This window comes from Podarcis tiliguerta, assembly GCF_965153285.1.
Source record: "Podarcis tiliguerta genome assembly, chromosome: 3".
Lineage (NCBI taxonomy): Eukaryota > Metazoa > Chordata > Lepidosauria > Squamata > Lacertidae > Podarcis > Podarcis tiliguerta.
In genome coordinates, this window is record NC_139536.1 from 38503 (window position 1) to 56615 (window position 18113).

Consider the following 18113-nt stretch of genomic DNA (forward strand, 5'->3'; position numbering starts at 1 on the left):
TGCACATTACTACCGGCTAGCGTTGGTCCTCTGTGAGCTGGGACCTGGAGCCAGCTCTGACAGTATGTAACCTGAAGTGTATGTAACCCGAGGTACCCCTGTACATCACTGCCATACAGTTGGAAGTGGCAGGTACATTCCTGGGAACTGTGGAAAGGATCCCTGTTAAATCCATCAGGACGTAAGAAGAGCATGGGGGCTGCATCAGGCTGAAGAGGGCCCATGGTGTTGCGACATCTGCCAACATCTGGAGGGCCACCTGTGTTCCTCTTAACCTACAGTAACACATCTGGTTACAACTTGTGAACCTTAAGTCTTTGCATGGTTTAGGTTTGACACTGGGGATGGGCAGGCAGGAATCCAATAAGCCAAGCATTTTCAAGTATGGAAATGCAATCCCCTGTATGGACAAGTCAAACCACGGGGTTAGCACTACCAAAGTGCCCCCCCCCCCCCAAGCCTGGGCAGTGCATATGTTGTCTACTGCTGCCCAGATGACAGCCCCCCTCTCGGTCTCACTGATGAAGGTGTTCCAGGTGCCATCCAACCATGTTGGGGACTCCACTCGGTATTTGTGTAGTGTTTACTCCTGAGCCTTTTCTTCTCTCATAGAATCACAGACCTGGAAGGGACCCAAGGGTCATCTAGCCTAACTCTCTGCAATGCAGGAATCTCAGCTATAGCATTCATGACAGGTGCCCAACAGACCTGTTTAAAAACCTCCAAGGAAGGAAACTCCACCACTGGAAGATCTCTCCCAAGGCAGCAGATGTTTAGGATAAGAGTTTTCTTTCTCCTAGGTGGGCTGCCTTTCCAGGTGGACAAGCTCCTCTGCCCAACCAGAGGCTACTCAGGAGCAAACCACATGGAAGTTAGGGTCAATGTGGGAGGTCGGTGCCCCCTGGGACTGGTATGGCAGGAGGGAGACAAGCGGTAGGGGGCGCCAGAGCCAAAGAGACTCCGCAGAACCAACTAGTTTTGCCCTTCTCCGCTGAGTTCTCCGAGGGGGAAGGAAGACGCGGGCCGGCAGGCTGTAGCCGGCCGTCGGCGCCTGTCGAACCGGAGCCCCGATCGGTCCCGAGCATCGCGCCTCCTCCTGGACGGGCCCGCCCGTCCGACGCCTTTCTTCGTGTCCCCCGGAGCCTCTTGGGCCCGTCGTCTTGAGAGGCTCTCGGGCAGCTGGAAGGAGGCCCGCCCACCTGCCCCTCCCCGCCCGGTCGCCAGGCGACCGACAACACATCGAGGGGCCTCTCCTCCGCCTCCGGGCTCTGCTTTTTCGTGCGCCACGAAGGACCCTCCAGCGCAGCCAGCAGGTAGAACCCCTTCTTGCCCGGGGACCGCCCCTTTTCGACTCCCCTGCGCCCGGGAGAGCCCTCCTCCACCCCCAATTCCACCGGGAGCGTGGCCAAGAGCCGCTCAAACTTTCGGTTCCAAACTTAGCAGAGGAACATTTTCCTCTGCCCTCGAAGGGGGGGGGGCGTTGGCAGCTTCCCGGCCCCTCTTGATTCCTCTGAAGGGCCAGTGCTCCCCGCTTCAACGGCTCAACAGCGGGGGGGCTCGGAGCACGGAGCACGGGAGCGGCGGATCCTACTCCGCTCCCCCGAGGGCCCTGGGTTAGTCGGGCTCCGCGGGGCAGCCGCTCCGCTCTTGGACGACTTCCAGCGCCCTTCTTCTCCTTCCTCCTCAGAATGCCTCGCAAGCGCCGGGGGAAGACGCTGCCTCAGGCGCAGCCAGCCAGGACAGGACGCGCAGCACCCGGGAGCGGCGCCGAGGACTCCGGGGGTAGCCCGCCGCAGGAAGGCGCCTCGCCGCTGCAAGAGGAGCTGGAGCGCGTCTGCTGGGAGCTGGAGCGGCTGCGCGGGCGGCGGGCGCAGCTGCGGGCGCAGCACGAGCTCCTGGAGCGGGAGGCGCAGGAGCTGCGCGCCGAGAGCCAGGAGTTCCTGGACTACGTGGCCAAGCGGGCGCGGCGGCAGGAGGGGGCGGCCGTGTTGCTGGGCGACGAGAGCCGGCAGCTCCTGGCGCACATCCAGCACGAGCACCGGGAGCTCCTGGCCCGCTCCGCGGAGCAGGAGGCAGTGCTGCGCGCGGAGCTGCTCCGCCAGGAGGCCGAGCTGGCGCGGCTAAGCGCCGAGCTGGAGGAGCTGCGCGGAGTACGCGCGCTGCAGCAGGAGCAGGCAGGTCGAGTGAGGGAGCTGCAGCGCGCGCAGGCGGCGGCCCGCAAGGAGCACGTGCAGCGGCGGCAGGAGGCGGCGGCGCGCTTCGCGCAATCCAAGGCGGCGCAGGAGCGCGAGGCGCAGGAGCGGGCGGCGCGCGTGGCCGGAGAAGTGCACCAGGTGGCCGCGCGGTGCCTGCTGGAGCACAGGCGGGAGGCGCAGCGGCAGAACCGGGAGCTGAGGCAGGAGCTGGCGCGGTTGGTGGCGAGGGCGCGGGCGCTGCAGGCGCACAAGGACCGGCTGGAGGATCGCGTGCAGCGCTTGCGGCGGCAGCATGACTCGCTGCGGGATTTGGCCCTCCTGCGCCGCGGCGGCCCCGTAGGAGGAGAGCGACCGGCAGCGGGGACGCGCGGAGACGCAGAAGGGCGGGCGCCCCTTCTCCGCAGCGCAGGGCAGACGAGCTGCCTCCAGCCGCGCAACTGCTGAGACGCTGACCAGGGTCCTGGCGGAGAGAACCTTAAGACGACCCTACGAGGCGCCTGGTGGATCGGGCCAGTGGCTCAGCTAGTCCAGCCTCCTGTTCTCACGGTGGCCAACCAGACGCCTGTGGGAAACCTGCAAGCAGGATCCGAGCGGAAGAGCGCTCTCTCTTCCTGTGGCTGCCAGCATCTGGAATCCCGCAGCATGGACTGTGGCCACAGAGTATAGCCTCCAGGCTGACTAGTAGCCATCGCTAGCCCTCTCCATGAGTTTGTCGAGTCCTCTTTTGAAGTCATCCCATCTGTTGGCCATCGCTGCCTCCTGTGGGAGGGAGTTCCATAGTTTAACTAATGCACTGCGCTGAACCCATTTTAATCAGTTTTGCTTAACTGCTGCTGCTGTTGTAATATTACTTAATGTGGTTTAATATCTTATTCTTTTCACAGTTTGCAATTTTATTAGGTTGCTGCTTTACAAATTGCTTTGTAGAGGTGTGGTGAGTTGAGATAGAAAAACTGTTAATAAAACAGGATGGGAGGCAAACTCTCATTCTGCAGGGACAGATGAGGGAAGCCATCTCAGTGGCCCTACTTAAGGGAGCCTCACGACTCAGGCTAAGAAAACCAGGACGTATGTTGGGGGTGCGGGCAGATCTTTGGCTGTGGTTCAGCAATGGTAAGGATCAGGCTCATGGCTTAGCTGGGCCCAGATAGCGCCCAGGTGCAGGATCTCCCTACATTCACTCCTACCTTGGCAATGTAGGATTTCTACCTGGAGATATTTTTATTTCAGGAGGCCTCTGGCTGGGTCATGTCACATTATGCATGCAAAGCAGCTGCTCAGCCACTGTTATGGACAAAGGAGGGGCACCCAACCAACTCCTCAGAAGCATTGGCATGCTGTGCGTAAGGACTTGACACATCAGAGTTCCAGGACACAGGAGCTTGCCCTGCTACTGAGCAATACATGCACACAAGACCACTGGCTTATGTACGTTTCCCTCTGTTTTTTTTTTTTTTTTTTAATATTTTATTGGGTTTTTTACACAAAGAATAAAACAGAACAAAACTAAAAAAGAAAAAAGCAAAAAATACACAATACAAAAACACCAAAACAACATGGTACAAAACACATCAAAAGGAAAAAAACATTAATAAAAACAGTTTCATCTTTTTGATATTTCTTTCATTTACTCATTTCCCGACTTCCCCAAACCTCCCTTCACTGTATTCCACAACATCTATTTGATCAGCAAATCCTTATCCTCTGTCTTAATTAATCCTTGTCTTAATTTTAACATCTTTATATAACTTAGTCTCCTTAAAATCTTAAATCATTGGATCTTTAAATTTTACAACTTTTATACTAATAACCTTTTATATTCTATCTGATGTCATTTTAACATTCATTAATCTTATAATATTTCTGTAAGTAATCTTTAAATTTCTTCCAGTCTTCTTCCATCATCTCTTCTCCCTGGTCTCAGATTCTGCCAGTCATCTCGGCCAGTTCCATATAGTCCATCACTTTCATCTGCCATTCTTCCAGCGTGGGTAGCTCTTGTGTCTTCCAATGCTGTGCGATGAGTATTCTTGCTGCTGTTGTAGCAGTACGTTTCCCTCTGTTATACTGGGTTCCCAGTGTCATAATAAGGCAAGGAAACCCCATTTTCTGAAGCACAGAAATTCACTAAAATTAGTCAAATAGATGGTTTTATTTAGTTCAAAAAGGTGATAAAAATTGTGATCCCAGGATGGATGGGAGGGGACCTGACTCATGGCATGTATGGAACAGGGACTCCATAATTCTCAAGATGTGACAACACATACTTAGGATACCCCTCCTGCCAAACCAGCCCTGACAAAGGGACCAGACTAGTAATGGTCAGAGGGAAATGAGACTCAGGAATAAATAAAAATGCCAAGGGATGCCTTCCTGACAAAGGGATATGTAAATACTTTCATTGACTTGTGGGGTGTGGGTACTTGAACTATGCAGGATAGACAGGGGCATGTCTGGTTCTCAAATTTCTATCTGACACCATGCCTTTTCTGTGACAAAAGAGGCCATTTGCCCTTTGTTCTGGACTTTGTTTTGTTTGGGAGTTGAAACCTTGTTGCAACAATAGACGATCAGCTTTCCTAGCTTCTGTTTTGCTTCAATTTGCCTGGCTGTGATCTCTTGCTTGAACCTGACCGATTCTGAACCCGCAGGGCTAGACCCTACCGAAGCTGGGAAACAGTTAAGTGCCGTACCCCAAAATTTTGTCCTTATCAGTCCTTAAGTGTCATCAACTAAAGGCAGCCCCCATTTCCTAGACACACAGCTTGTGACTGGGGAAGGTGCAGGATGGGCTGTGTTTTAAGTGACAAGCTGTGACTCGGACACATTAACCCCCTGTGGTTTCCAGTCAAAATGACAAAGGTATGATGGCCAGACAGGCACATGAGGGGCTGTATGAGACTTAAAAATGGAAAGCATAATGCTGGTGGTCAACAAAAGAGGTTTAAAGAATGTAGCATAAACACTAACAACTGGGAAACACTGGCCTGCGAGCGCTCCAGTTGGAGAACAGTTATCACCAAAGGTGTCATGGGCTTTGAAGACACTCAAACTCAGGATCCTAGGGAGAAACACGCTAAGAGGAAGGCACGTTTGGCAAATCCACACCATGATCAACTCCTGCCTGGAAACCAATGTCCCCACTGTGGAAGGACATGTGGATCCAGAATTGGCCTCCAAAGTCACTTACGGACTCATTGTTAAAACTGTGTTTATGGAAGACAATCTTACTCGGCTATGAGTGATCGCCAAAGAAGAAGATGCGGTCACTTCCTTAACGCTTTGACGGGAATGTCTAACAAAGGATATAAAGTAAAGGTAAAGGGACCCCTGACCATTAGGCCAAGTCGTGACCGACTCTGGGGTTGCGGCGCTCATCTCGCTTTATTATGTAATTTCTTCCTGCCTGCTTCTCACCCTCTCTTCTGTCAAGCCAGTGATGTGAGCAGAAGTATAGTAGGACTGCCATACATCTGGGTTTCCCCAGACATATCTGGGATTTGTCCATCGGAAATAGTGTCCAGGCAGAATTTCCAAAAATGTGCAGGAAAACCTGGATGTATGACAACCCATGTCAGAAATGATGGGGGGGGGGGTTGCAAAACAAAAAATTGTGTCCGGCTTTTTACTTGTTGAAATATGGCAACCTAGTATATTCCTAGGCTCTGCTCAGAGCTCAGACTCCGTTTTAGAAACTAACTTTGTATTTTGTAACAAATAAGGTTTTTTTACCAGCATATTACTTTGATATATTTGTTGCCTGCATTGAAATGTCAGCAAACCTTTTGTTTATCTTACTAAAATGTGTGGTTCATTCTTAGCAAAGGGGACGGAGAGGGGAAAGGTCAGCAGACCACAAATAAACAGGGATAAAGAGACGTAATTGCCTAATTCCTAGATTCCAGTAAGCTGCAAAAGTGCCTAAGTATTTTTACTCTGCTAAAGGGGCTTCAGAGCATGTTTGCTCTCATATTGCTCCCCCACATGTGGGATAGGAGGTTTTGATTTTAATTTATGGATTTAATCCTCAATTAAACTCCCATCAGAAAGAATATATTTATTTCCTGCTCAAAGTATCTGCACTCCAGTCCAAAGCAGTGGCGCTGAGGACTCATCCAAGCCCAGTATGATGAGCATGCCTGTCTTGCACTGCCATCTTCTAGCCAGGCTGCTCATGCAACAGCTTGAGCTCCTCATCTGACTTCTGTGTCTCAGGGGTGTGGATGGGGTTCTGGACCTCTCCTTGCAGCAGCGAGGAACAGCGAAGCTCCTTGCAGCCAGCTGAGCTCCTGCATCTTGGCAGCGTCACATGGGGCAGGTCCGGGGGGGGGGGCTCACCTGATGGTGCTTTGCAGGAGGGCTGACCTGGCCACAGACTCCTTCACCCTCCTGGGCACCCCCCACCGCTGATGCAGAAGCTTCTCGCGCAGGTGGAATTCGAAGTACTGCTTTTTGTCAGTCGTAAGAAATCTTTCACATCCTGGATTTGCTCTGGGACTGGTTGTGGAAAGGTCTGTTGCTCGTGGTGAACTAGTTTGCCCACCCAACCCCTCAGGGGTGTGAGGCATAGCTTTCCCCAGGAGGCTCGTGGGACAGGGCTTCAAAGCAGCCTCCTGGTGGTGATGGTGGCGGCGGCAGGATGCGGAGTGAGCACAACAAGGCCGCTCAGTTAGAGGGGGGCTCTCTTGGTGGCACTCCGGGGCCTGCTCCCTCCCACCTGTGATGGAAACCAAGGCTGGGGTCAGATCCCAAAGGACCAGATCCAGCCGGGCGGCATCCCGTTTGCTGGTTGGTGGAGGCAGCTCTCTTTGGGTATCTGTGATGGCCCAGGCAGTCCGAGGGGAATCCCCGGCCGGCTGAAGTGGGACCCAGACCCCTTCCTCAGGCTTCATCTTCCCTTGGGCGGCTGCGGCAGGAGGACGCTTCTCTGCAGGAGGACATCCTTGGGCAAGGGGTGCCCGGCCCCAGCTTGGCTGCTGCCTCTTGCAGCGCTGGAGCTCCAGGCTAGCACACTCCTCCCCAGGCAGGCTCCGAGCCCCGTCCGGGTGGGCTGTGGCTGAGGGCAGATGGACCTGGAGGAGCTCCAAGGTGGCCAGGCTGTTCCAGGGGCCATCCCCACCCAGCTCCCGTTTCTCAGTCCCTGGAAGACCTTCCCACTGCTTCCCAGGCAGGCGTGCCAGTCCTGAGGCTAGTGGCAAAGGCTCCTGTGTCGCTTCTGGGCTCCACCAGCTTCTGCTGCCTTTGGCTGCCATGGTCATGGCAGAACAAGCCAGTGCTGCCGAAACACTGTGTTGCTTTGGAGAGCTGCTCCCTTTCGAAGAGGGCCTCTCTTGCTGTGGGGCTGCCTGGGCCAGAGGTGTCCCAGGAGGGGGCAGCGGCCAGCAGAGGGCTTTGCAGACCCTCTTGGGGAGGCCCCACTTGCGATGCACCGCTCTCTCCCTCAGGTGGTGCTCCAGGCACTGCCGCCTCTCCACCTTGAAAAGGGGCCTCTGGTGGTCGGTGGCTGCCTGCGGGGCTGTGCATGCCAGGAAGCCCGGCAGGGCCGGCACAGACCTCTCCAGCGAGCTGTGCACCAGGCCAGGCAAGCCCCACAGCAGCTGCAGCCGCTTCCGTTGGAGGTGAGCTGTCAGCTGCTCTCGCACCTCCTGGCTGAGCAGCAGAGGGTCCAGCAGCGGGGACTCCACCACTGTCCCGCTGCCCCGGCTTAGAGGGGGTGGGCAGAGGTTGGCCAGCTCAGTGGCTTGCCAGTCCTCGGGACCAGCCTCCAGTGACTGCATCCTAGCCCCCTCGCCCTGGCCGCGCTCTCAGGGCCACAGACCCCTGGCCAGGCCTGGGTCAGTCAAGATCAGCCAGCTCCACACAGCTGCCTTCAAGACAGGCAACGGAGGAAAGCAAAGGGTCAACACCTCTCTTGGTTTGGCACAGGAGATGCCTCTATTGCAGGGAGTTGCTGGTTTGGCTCCAGAGGCACTGAAAGGAGGCCTGCCCTATGGAACCCTTTCCACCCCTCTGAAAGGCTGGTGCTCAGAGAGCCAGGCCAGCAGCGCTTGTCCCCAATGCACCAGCTACTCTCCCAGGCAACCCAGCTTGGACCAAGTGACACCACCACCTCCTCCTCCTGCAGTTCCGTTTATCTTGTTGCTACAGCAACACATTGTGAGGTCAGCCTGGCACCCGGTGGGTGCAGCCACCTTCCCAGGACTGCCTCTCCTGACTGAGGGTCCTCAGGAACAGCAGGGCAAAAGGGCACCTCTCATGGGAGGCTCCAGGGGGCCTTGATGCGCCGGAAAACACGGGAGGGGCACCCACAGTTTTTTGAAAACTCAACATTCAGAAATGGGTACAGAAGAAAATCCATCCATCCATCTTATTTACAAATCTATCTATAAGATGTGACATACAATCTGGAATTCATGTATTGTTACACCTGGGTGTAATACTACCCAGGAAAACCAGCAAACTTCATACATTTCAATATGCTGTTCTGATTTATGTTATTAAACAAATCCAAATTACCCAGAGGATTATATAAAGCTTTTATTCACAATTTTAGTAATTTCATGTAGCTAATTTTGGTTTTTGATAACTAATTTAATGTAAAAATTACCTTGGAATGCATGAATGTTTGGCTATCGTAATATTTTCAGCGACGCTCCGTCTGCAGTGCCCAGTTTACTCCCGGGGGTTGGGGCACAGCTCACCCCCTGCCCAACGGAGGCCAGGAAAGAAGTCCCACCTCTGGTGGCTCCTCACCTGGAGAGTGTGGCCTCACCTGGGGAGGACCAGAGTCCTTGAAGTGCCTCCTCAGAAGTAAACCCTGCGGAGCATTGGGGGGAGTGGGGCTGCTTCCCCAGTCAGTCACTTGAGCAGCCAAGGCTGCCTGAGGGGGGCTGGAGGGCAGGATGCAAGGAGGGGTGTGGCCAGAGGATCCCCTTCCTTTCTATGAATCGCCCCCCCCCCACCCTGAGAGACCAGAGGGGGACTGCTACTCCCTCCCTCTCCTGTGGCTGAGCTTCAGAGCGGGAGGGCCATCCTCCTCCTCCTCCTCCTCCTCCTCCTCACAGCTCCCTGCCTGCTGGGGGCAGCTGGCCTTGAGAGGGTGCTGCTGCCCCTGCTCCACCACTGCCTCCTGCCTGGGTGTGGCCTTCTTGGGGGAGGCAGCAGTCTGTGGCCTCTTCTTGCGGCTCCCGCTGGGCGGAGGCTTCCTGGGCGCTCTCTTCTGCTCCGCCTCCTCTGGCTGCTGCTTCAGCAGCTTCTTGAAGCTCTTGGCGGTGTGTGTGCCAACAGCAAACCAGTCCTGGGGGTGGGGAGAGGCAGGAGGTGGGAGCGAGAGGAAGGGGGAGCGCCAGCACAAGCTCAGCCAGGCCAATGGCCACAGACCCCGGTGAGGGCGCGGGCGCAGCGGAAGGGTCTGTGGCATTGGATTGGGTCCATGCGCACTCCCGCAGCCCCCTTGCTCCTCACCTGCGCATGCACAGTGTTGATGTGGTACTTGACTCCGCTCTCGGACGCAAACTCCTTCTCACACAGCAGGCACCGGTATCTCCCAGCCACAAACTCCCCCTGCAGTGAGACGGAAATGTGCCCTAGAATCTCTGGCAGCAAGAACTTGAGGAAGACAGCGGGGAGGAGGAGGGGGAAAGCGGAAGGAGGAGGGTCTCCCCCCCCCCCTGATTTTAAGCGCAAGTGTCTCATCCCTGTGGAGGGAGGGATCTGCCAGTTGGGGCGCAGAGATGGTGATGGTGAATCCATGTCTGCCTCCAGGGGTGGTTTGGCAATGGCAGGCAGCAGCAGAAGCCCCCCAAACACACACATCCTGCAGCCCTAAGGAGAGGCTGGCACATACCAAGATGCAGCTGCCCAGGTGGGACTTGAGGCCCGAGATGCTGCTGTAGACACACTCACAGCCCTGTGGTGGAAGGCGAGAGTCAGGAAAGGGCGGTCAGTGGCCCTCCCCACCCAGGAACACCTCAGAGATGGAGGGGACTGAAAGCAGGAGGGGCCTCTGGGAAGCAGCAGGAAATCCAGAGGCTCCTGGCAGCAACAGCTCTTATCTCCTCTCAGATACTTGGGGGCTCTGCACCTCTGTGATGCAAAAGGGCAGAGGGAGGGGCCCCCAGATTATTCCATGGGAAGCTGAACACCAAGGAAGAGCCCCCCAAAGCCTCCGCTAAAAGTGCTTGGGGGCAAGGAGAAAGGAGCTCTGCTGCCCTTGTCCAGTCAGGAGAGTTGGTGGCATCCCCCAAGCTTTGCCCAGCCGTCCCGTTACCTGGTTTGGGCAGCGGACCCGTCGGCACGCCTTGATCTCTGCCCTCCACTTGCTCAGAACCTCCTGGCTGACAGCAGGCAGTCCTGGGCGGGTGTATTTCAGCTGAGGAAGAGAAGAGAGCAGAGCCGGAAGGCAGAGTGAGGAGCAGGGGCTGCTGCCTTCAGCTACTCCCACAGCAGCCCCCCCCCCCGTGCTCTAGCCGACTGGGGCACCCAGCTAACCAGGGGCAAAGCAGCCTGACTCCTGAGCCCCAGGGACACCCCCTTCCTTGAGAGCCCAGCCAGCCTCTTCTGCTTCTCCGGTTCCTGGCCCCTGGGGGAAGTGCAGCCATTTGAAAAGACTTCTTTGAAAAGACTTCAACTCCATTCCAGTGTTAGACGAAATGTCAAGCCTTAAAATAGCTGTTACTACAAAATCTCAGCCCCATAGTAACAAGCCAAGCTACTGCTAAGCGTCATGCTCTGCTTTCCTTTGGACCCCATAAGCGAGGCTGAGGGGGGTGGGTCTTGTTGTCTGGGCAGCCCAGGACCTCCAGACACACTGCCCAGGCTTGCACCCCGAGGAGCTCACTTCACTGCTGCTAATGCAGTAGTTTGACTTCACCCCTGGAAGTGCACTCCTTTGTCTCTCAAGATGGATAGATGACAACAATAGTAACAAAAAAAAACCAACCTGACCAAAAGCTTTGGGCATTTTCCCTGCAAGCTGCAGGAGAGCAGGCTGGGTAGGCCTCCTGAGGCGGGGGCTTCTACAAAATGGGCATTGCAAAAGACTCTGCTCCTCGGGAGAAAGTGCTCCCTTGCTGCATCCTGGCCCCTGAGAAACCTTAAGGTCAACCAGGACTCTTCTTGCTCCCAGAGCCAAATGGATTCTGAGGAAATGGCCTCACCTTCCGGTCCTCGGGAACCAGGTCCTGCCAGACCTTCCGCCTGGGCCACTCCTTGGCCAGGGCCTCCTTGGCCAGGGCCTCCTGCAGGTGGTGGGCGGCTGCCTGGGCAGACTTCCTCAGAGCACGGCGGCCTCCACTGCTGGGCTCTGCGCTTGCCACCTCCTTCGGGGGGGCCGGCTGGATGTCCTGGCCCAGCAAGGAGATCTGGCAGGAAGGACACAGGGAGTGATGCTCAGAAAGGGCCACCAAAAGGAGGAAAGGCTGCAGCAATTGGGACTTTTCAGTTTAGAGAAAAGGTGAGGAAGAGGGACATGGAACGAGTTTGGAAAATTATGCAAAGCCTGGAGAAAGTGGATAGAGAAATGTTTTTTTCTCCCTCTCTCACAACGCTGGAGTTTGTGGACATTCCATGAAGCTGAAGACTAAAAGGACAGTAAAACTAAAAGTGCAAACTGTGGAACTCCCTCCCACAGGAGGCAGCAATGGCCACCAAGGTGGGTGGCTTTAAAAGAGGAATGGACAGATTTACAGAGGGCTGGGCTTTTGATGACTAACCTCCAGCCAAGAGGCAGCAATGCTTCTGCAGGCCAGTGGCCAGAAAGCGCAGCAGGAGAGGCTCAGGGCTCTTGGGCTCAGATCCTGCTTGCTGGTTTCCCACAGGCATCTGGTTGGCCACTGTGAGAACAGGATGCTGGACTGGGTGGGCCATCGGCCTGATCTAGAAGCTCCTCTTAGTTCTTATGTTCTGGCCAACGCCTGCCACTGCCAGAAAGGGGTAGCAAAAGCTCTCTGCAGGTGACAACGCCCGGCCCGTAAGAGGAGGAGGGGGCCTGCAGTGGCTTCTCTGGGTGTTGCCCCGCCCCCTCTTCCACCTGCCCGTCAGTCAGGAACAGGGGCTTCCTCTGCAGAGTGCTCCAGAGATGGGGAGAGGTCCCGCCCCCTTTGCTCCTCACTGGCAACTCACCGGGCCATGCTCCATCTTCAGGTGGTAAGCGAGGCCCGCCTTGGAGCGGTAGGCTTTGCCGCAGTGCTGGCACTTCAGAGCCATCTGCTCCAGCTCGGCAGCCTCCTTCCCGCACTTCCGCGTGTGGTAGAGGAAGCCCAGGACGCTGGTAAAGCTGCCTGTGCAGCCCTGGGGGAGGAGAGGGGGGCAGAGAGGAGCGCAGGCTCCCAGGAAGGAGGGGAGCCAACTCGGGGGGGGGGGAGCTTCTGCATCTCCCCTCCACCACCAGCTGGAAGGTGGCAAGTCAGCCCTGCATTCACCGAGAGGAGCCTGAGGCGGTCCGAGGCCCCTGCCCCAGCCTGGCCCAGGCCGCTCTGGTTCCCCGGAAGGCCAGAGGCTGCTCCATCTCACCTGCCTTGGGCACTTGAGCTTCCCCATCCGCTTCAGCACCCTCCGCAAGCGCTCTCTCTCGCCCAGATCGCAGGCCGCCTCCTCTGTCCCCACCGGCTGCGTAAAAGGGAAGGGAAAGGCTGGCCAGAGACGCTCCAAACCGAGGCATTCAGATTGCAAGAAAGGAGGTTCCCACTAAAGCCCAGGGAGAACTTTCTGGAGGCAAGAGCCGTTTGAGAGTGAAACGGGCTCCCTGGGAAGGTGGTGGACTCTCCTTCCTTGGAGATTTTCCATCAGAGGTGGCCCCCTGTCCGGAATGATGCAGTTGCCGGGGTTGGACTAGATGGCCCTTGGGTATCTCTTCCAACTCTATGATTCTGTGCTTGCAGGTGACCCAAGGCCAAAGGCCCAGGAAGACCTGCTGGGGCTGAACTGTCGCCGTGTCGGGAGTCAAGGCAGGCTGGGTCAGGCCAGAGGCTCCCCAGAGGGCCCTGAACAAGGCCCAGGGGGGATGGATGTGTTGAACTGTTTCTTTAAATGTAAAGGTTCACCATTGTTTCACCCAATGTGTATACCTTTAAGGGGCCGGAGCAAGGGCCAGAGCAAGCTGACGAGATCCAGCTTTACAGCTGTGAAACATAGCAGGTGCTGCTGAGTTGCATTGATTAAGCTGTGTCGGGAATTGGCTGCAGTATATAAGGGGCAGCACCTAGCTCTGCCATTCACCCTGGGGGATGGGTTGGTGGTTGGGTCGTGTTTGTTTGTAGGTGTATTTGGTGTATAAGGAGTTTTTGTTTTTCTTATTAAAACCTTGTGTAAGTTATTTTTGAGTCCCTTCTTTTTAATGCAAGCTCTCCCCAGCAAGCTCTGCAGTGTTACTTTACTGCGAAAAGCCAACAGGATGTACAGGCAGGCAGCAGGCTGGGCTTCCAGGGACTGAAGCATCTGCCTGAGGCATCCGGGGAGCCAGACACGTTCTTGTGGGTACGCAGCATCTACTTACCAGGCTGTTGTGGTCTGCCATGATGTGGTACTTCATTCCTGCCAGAGACCGCAGCTGCTTCCCACAGCGGTGGCATGTGAGCATCTCCTAGGAAGACCACAAGGCATTGCACATGTCAGCAGTAGCCACCAGCATCTGGGCAGCACGGGCTGTGGGAACATCTCCCATTAGTCCTTGCTCCTGGAGTTTGGGGCCTGAAGTGTCCGTCCGTTCCCCCCCCCCCCATCCCGGAAACTGACTTGCTCTGCTCTATTCTACTGTGAGTTTAATTTCTGCATTTTAAAATTTTGGTTCTAAATTTTTAGCGATAATTTCACTGTTCCTTTTTTTGTAAACTGCTTTGAGATTTGTCTTACAAACAAGCCGTATATAAATTTTACAGAATAAGTAATCTGGGGGCCCTGGGTGCTCCCTTGGGGCTTCCCCCTCATGCAGACATGCAGAGCAGAAGCTGCTTCACTGAACCCTCAGTCTCAATGGCCAAGAACAATGACTCTTGTTTGGGCAGCACCATGCAAGCAATCCCATGAGAGACCCCAAAGGGGGAGAAGAGGGGCTGGCGGGATCCCCTTGAACTCCAGGGTGAAATGGTTCACCTCTGAGCAAGAGCTGCTGGCAGGCTGGGGGTTAGTGTGGGGGGAGCTGCTGCTGGGGGTTTTCCAGGAGTGGCTGGCTGGCTGATGTGGGAGACAGGACGAGGTGGGCCTCCCTTGGCCTGATGGAGCAGGTTTCTTATGACACTGTTACGCCCCATGACTTGAAAATGAGTTGCAGGGTTGGAAGGATCCCCAGGGATTGCCTAGGAAAAGGATAAGGTCCCATCCCCCCGTCTGCTCACATGCTGGCAGTTGGTCATGTGCTTCTTCAGCCCTTCCACCGTCTTCCTCACAACAGCCCTGCAGGTGGGACAAGTGACGCGGCCTCTGCTCAGGATCTCCAGCTGCCAGTGCTCTTCCAGGCTGCCTGGTGGGCCAGAAGAAGGTGCTGACTCAGCCTCTTAAGGTTCCTGGCTGGTCCTGAGTGGGGCAGCCCTCTCACCTGGCCTGTGGGCATCCCACTGGGGCATCTTGGGCTGGCCTACCTGCTGCAGGGCTCTTCTTTCTATGCTTAGGGACACAGTCACGCTTACTAGCTTTCTGCACCCCCCCCTAGTAATGCACCCCAACAACCTCTTCTGCCTGCTTCTTCAGCTATGCGCCATTCCTGGCTGCACACAGGGAGGGCAGACAAGAGGCCCCGCCCCTTCGCCAGAGGTCCTGGGGTCCAGAGGGCAATGGCCCTGGTTTCTTGGCTTCTGTCCTCACCAAGGAGCTGTGATGTCGGGGTCCTGTTTTACCTGCTGCATATACCGGTGTGTCTCTTTTTCTATGGCCACTTTGGGGCTTGAGATGAGGCTGTTGCCCCATCTGCTGCCATTTCCCTGGGACAAGGAAAAACAGCAGTGAAGGTTTGCTTCTGCAGGCAGGACCATCTACCCTCCACCACAACCCAGAACACTCCACCAACAACCTTGGGGAGAGATGGAGGCCAAGGGAAGTGACCGCCCCAACATGGGCTCAACCTCCAGCACAGGAATATGAATAGTTCATGAGAGGCTCCCATCACTTGGGAGCAGCAAAGCTCAAAGTGTAGAGTGCAAAGGGACAGGGATGGGCAGCCCCCTCACATCAGGAGGAACTGAGCTGAGTAGGTGGGCAGGGGGTCTCCAGCCCCGCTCCTTGCAGGAGAGCCAGGAGTGTGCAGGGGCCCAGAGAAAGGAACCAAAGTAGAATCCACTCACCAGATTTCTGCTTCTTTTTGGGGAGACCCTTGTCATCGCCTGCATCTTTGTTTTCCTGCTTGTGCTTTGCCTTGGAATCCCCAGCTAAGAGGAGAAGAGACACTGAGACAAATGTGTGTTTTGGGGGGGGGGGGATTTATTACAGTGGCACCTCGGTCTATGAACTTAATTCATTCCGGAAGTCCGTTCTTAAGCCGAAAGCGCTCTTGAACTGAGGTGCGCTTTCCCTACTGAGGCCACCCACCACCGGTGCCCTTCCATCGTTCGGCTTCCGGGGCAAAGTTCGCTAACTGGAACACCTACTTCCGGTTTTGTGGAGTTCGTTGCTTGAATAGTTCATTAACAGGACTGTTCATAGACTGTACGATAATAGGACTGTACAGGACTGTATTATTATTTCATTCTATAATGTATAGCAAGCACAACAAGTCGATTGCGATCTACTGGTCAATCTGTGAGCAGATCGCAGCCTCTTGGAAGTTGGACGTCCCTGTTGTATAGAATGCATAGACTTTTAGAAGACATCTGAAGGCAGACCTGTTTAGGGAAGTTTTTAATGTTTGATGCTTCATCGTGTTTTTAATATTCTGTTGGGAGCCACCCAGAGTGGCTGGGGAAACCCAGCCAGATGGGAGGGGTATAAATATTATTGTTATTGGGGGGGGGGGAAATCCTTCCAGTAGCACCTTAGAGACCAACTAAGTTAGTTATTGGTATGAGCTTTTGTGTGCATGCACACTTCTTTAGTTATTGTTATTGTAGAAGAGAGAGAACAATTATAACAGTTGAAAATCAAAAGGTGAAAACAAAACTACAAAATAGGCACGTAGTAGGAGTAGTTCTGCTGTATATCTCATAAAGGAATGCCAAATCACATAAAAAGTGCCAGGAGATTCTAGTTCTTGAGAGACCAGCACTGTTGAGGGCAGGAGTTCACAGGTTCAGTCCCCAGTGAGATCTCCAGGAAGAGGATCCCTGCCCCAAACCCTGGAGAAGCCACTGCAGTGCAGGCAGCGCTGAGCTAGAAGGACCTGATGGTTTGGCTCAGTGAAAGGCAGCTTCCTAGGCTCCCAGGAGGATTTCAAGGTTATCATGAAAGGTTATCGGAAAAGGGTCATTAAGAGACTCAGCCAGCAGAAGCCTTTTTAACCAAACTTCCTATCTTTAGATGGGACCCAATTCATTTGAAGTCAGCATTTCCCATGAGCAGCCTCTGAATGGACCTGACAGGCCTGGGATTGGCAGTGAGAAGCTGCATCCTGTGATTCCTTATGCTCTCTGCCTTTGTGTCCTGGAGTGACATGCAAATTAATAGCTCCTATCGAAGAATAAGGGACGCGAGATCAGAAGGTCGTTGGTTCGAATCTCCACGAAGGGGTGAGCTCCCGTTGCCCTGTCCCATCTCCTGCCAACCTAGCAGTTCAAAAGCATGTCAAAGTGCAAGTAGATGAATAGGAACCACTCCAGCGGGAGTGCGTTTCCGTGCGCTGCTCTGGTTTCGCCAGAAGCGGCTTAGTCATGCTGGCCACATAACCTGGAAAAACTGTCTGCGGACAAACGTTGGCTCCCTCGGCTAGTCAAGCAAGATGAGCTCCCCGTTGGAGGGAAGGGTGCTGATTTAAGACGCTTTCAGGCTTATAGATAAGGGGGCTGAGGTTGTACCTGAACGTCACCTGGTACACTCTGAGCTTGGGTGGCCCTCTGCCAGGGATGCTTTATGGCAGGCTGATGTCTGCATGGCAGGGGGTTGGCAGGCATGACCCTTGGCAGTCCCTTCCACCTCTTCCATTGTCTCATTCAAACTATGCTCTCTGGGCTTCTCCGGAGGAGGAAGGTGCCAAGCGGCCGCGAGAGAGGAACAATCCCCCGGCACCACGCGCCCCCTCCTCACCTTCCCTCGCCCCCTCCTCCCGGGCAGGGGTCTTGGCGGCGGCGGGCTTCGCCCCCTTCATCTCCAGCCAGGGAACGGGGCTGGGAATGGATCCATCCTAGGCGGGCGGCTGCCCGGCTCCTCCGATCGCGGCTCTGAGCTTCCGGCGGCGAGGAGAGAGAGGCAGCGGCGGGGGGCTGGCGGGGCTCCTTCTTCGCCCAGGCGGCGGCGGGGTCCCCGGGACGAGGCCTCGGCGCCTCCCTCCCCCCCTCCGAGACCGACCTCTGCGAGGCCGCGCCGGCACAGGAAGGGTTAAGGACGCTTCCGCGACCCCCGGGGCCCCGCCCAACCCGACGGCCTCCGTCATTCCGCCCCTCCCCTCCGGGAGTTCAGCGGGGGAGGGGCTGCTGCTCCCGCCCCGCGTTGCCAAGGTTACGGAGGAGGCGGGATCAGGGCCCTCACCGGGGAACGGCCCCTCCTCGCCGTCCCCTCGTGACGTCATTACCGCCGGCCGGGAGGACTCGCTTTGCGCTCTATGACTGTGGAGCGGGGTGGCCGCTCTGCCTCTCTATGGCACCTCTATGGTCAAAACAGCAGAGAAAAGAACGCAGAGAGACGAAAATGGAAGAGGGGAGCAAACGCAGCCCACTTGGAACGAGAGGTCCCGCTGTCCCGACCTGAGGGCTGCTCTACCTTTCCTAGCTCTGTGGTCAAGAGCGGCCCTATGGGCGCCCCGGCGGGGCCTCTTGCTCCGCCCCTGGCCGGAAGACCCGC

General features: G+C 55.7%; 2 protein-coding genes across 13 annotated transcripts; one reads left to right on the forward strand and one right to left on the reverse strand.

Annotated features, from left to right (window-relative positions):
- Positions 1–1148: 1148 nt before the first annotated feature.
- On the forward strand, positions 1149–5998 carry LOC310673813 (coiled-coil domain-containing protein 166-like). Its single transcript, XM_083432404.1, has 3 exons — positions 1149–1313; positions 1688–3623; positions 4241–5998. Exon 2 carries the CDS (start codon positions 1689–1691, stop codon positions 2637–2639), a length of 951 nt encoding a protein of 316 aa, XP_083288530.1. The 5' UTR covers positions 1149–1313; position 1688; the 3' UTR covers positions 2640–3623; positions 4241–5998.
- Positions 5999–8717: 2719 nt separating this feature from the next.
- Positions 8718–18098, reverse strand: ZNF512 (zinc finger protein 512). Of its 12 annotated transcripts, none has more exons than XM_083432395.1 (12): positions 17361–18039; positions 15470–15553; positions 15026–15109; positions 14528–14652; positions 13690–13776; positions 12708–12803; positions 12318–12485; positions 11354–11557; positions 10465–10566; positions 10042–10104; positions 9660–9758; positions 8718–9492 (listed from the first exon to the last, which is right to left on the reverse strand). In XM_083432395.1, exons 1-12 carry the CDS (start codon positions 17419–17421, stop codon positions 9181–9183), a joined length of 1485 nt encoding a protein of 494 aa, XP_083288521.1. In that variant the 5' UTR covers positions 17422–18039; the 3' UTR covers positions 8718–9180. The 12 variants fall into 12 exon arrangements, with proteins under 12 accessions (XP_083288521.1, XP_083288520.1, XP_083288515.1 ...); XM_083432394.1 differs by having other exon boundaries at positions 15470–15571; positions 17361–17504; XM_083432389.1 differs by lacking the exon at positions 17361–18039 and adding an exon at positions 15893–16107.
- Between the last annotated feature and the right edge of the window lie 15 nt (positions 18099–18113).

What these genes read in the sequence shown, in the direction of transcription:
- LOC310673813 (XM_083432404.1), top strand. Translation starts at nt 1,689, where the DNA reads ATGCCTCGCAAGCGCCGGGGGAAGACGCTGCCTCAGGCGCAGCCAGCC.
- ZNF512 (XM_083432386.1), bottom strand. Translation starts at nt 17,421, where the DNA reads ATGAAGGGGGCGAAGCCCGCCGCCGCCAAGACCCCTGCCCGGGAGGAG. An exon ending in GGAGGAGGGGGCGAGGGAAG is followed by an intron (nt 15,572 to 17,360) that starts GTGAGGAGGGGG and finishes CATTTGTCTCAG; the next exon opens with TGTCTCTTCTCCTCTTAGCT. An exon ending in CACACCGGTATATGCAGCAG is followed by an intron (nt 14,653 to 15,025) that starts GTAAAACAGGAC and finishes CTGGCCCACCAG; the next exon opens with GCAGCCTGGAAGAGCACTGG.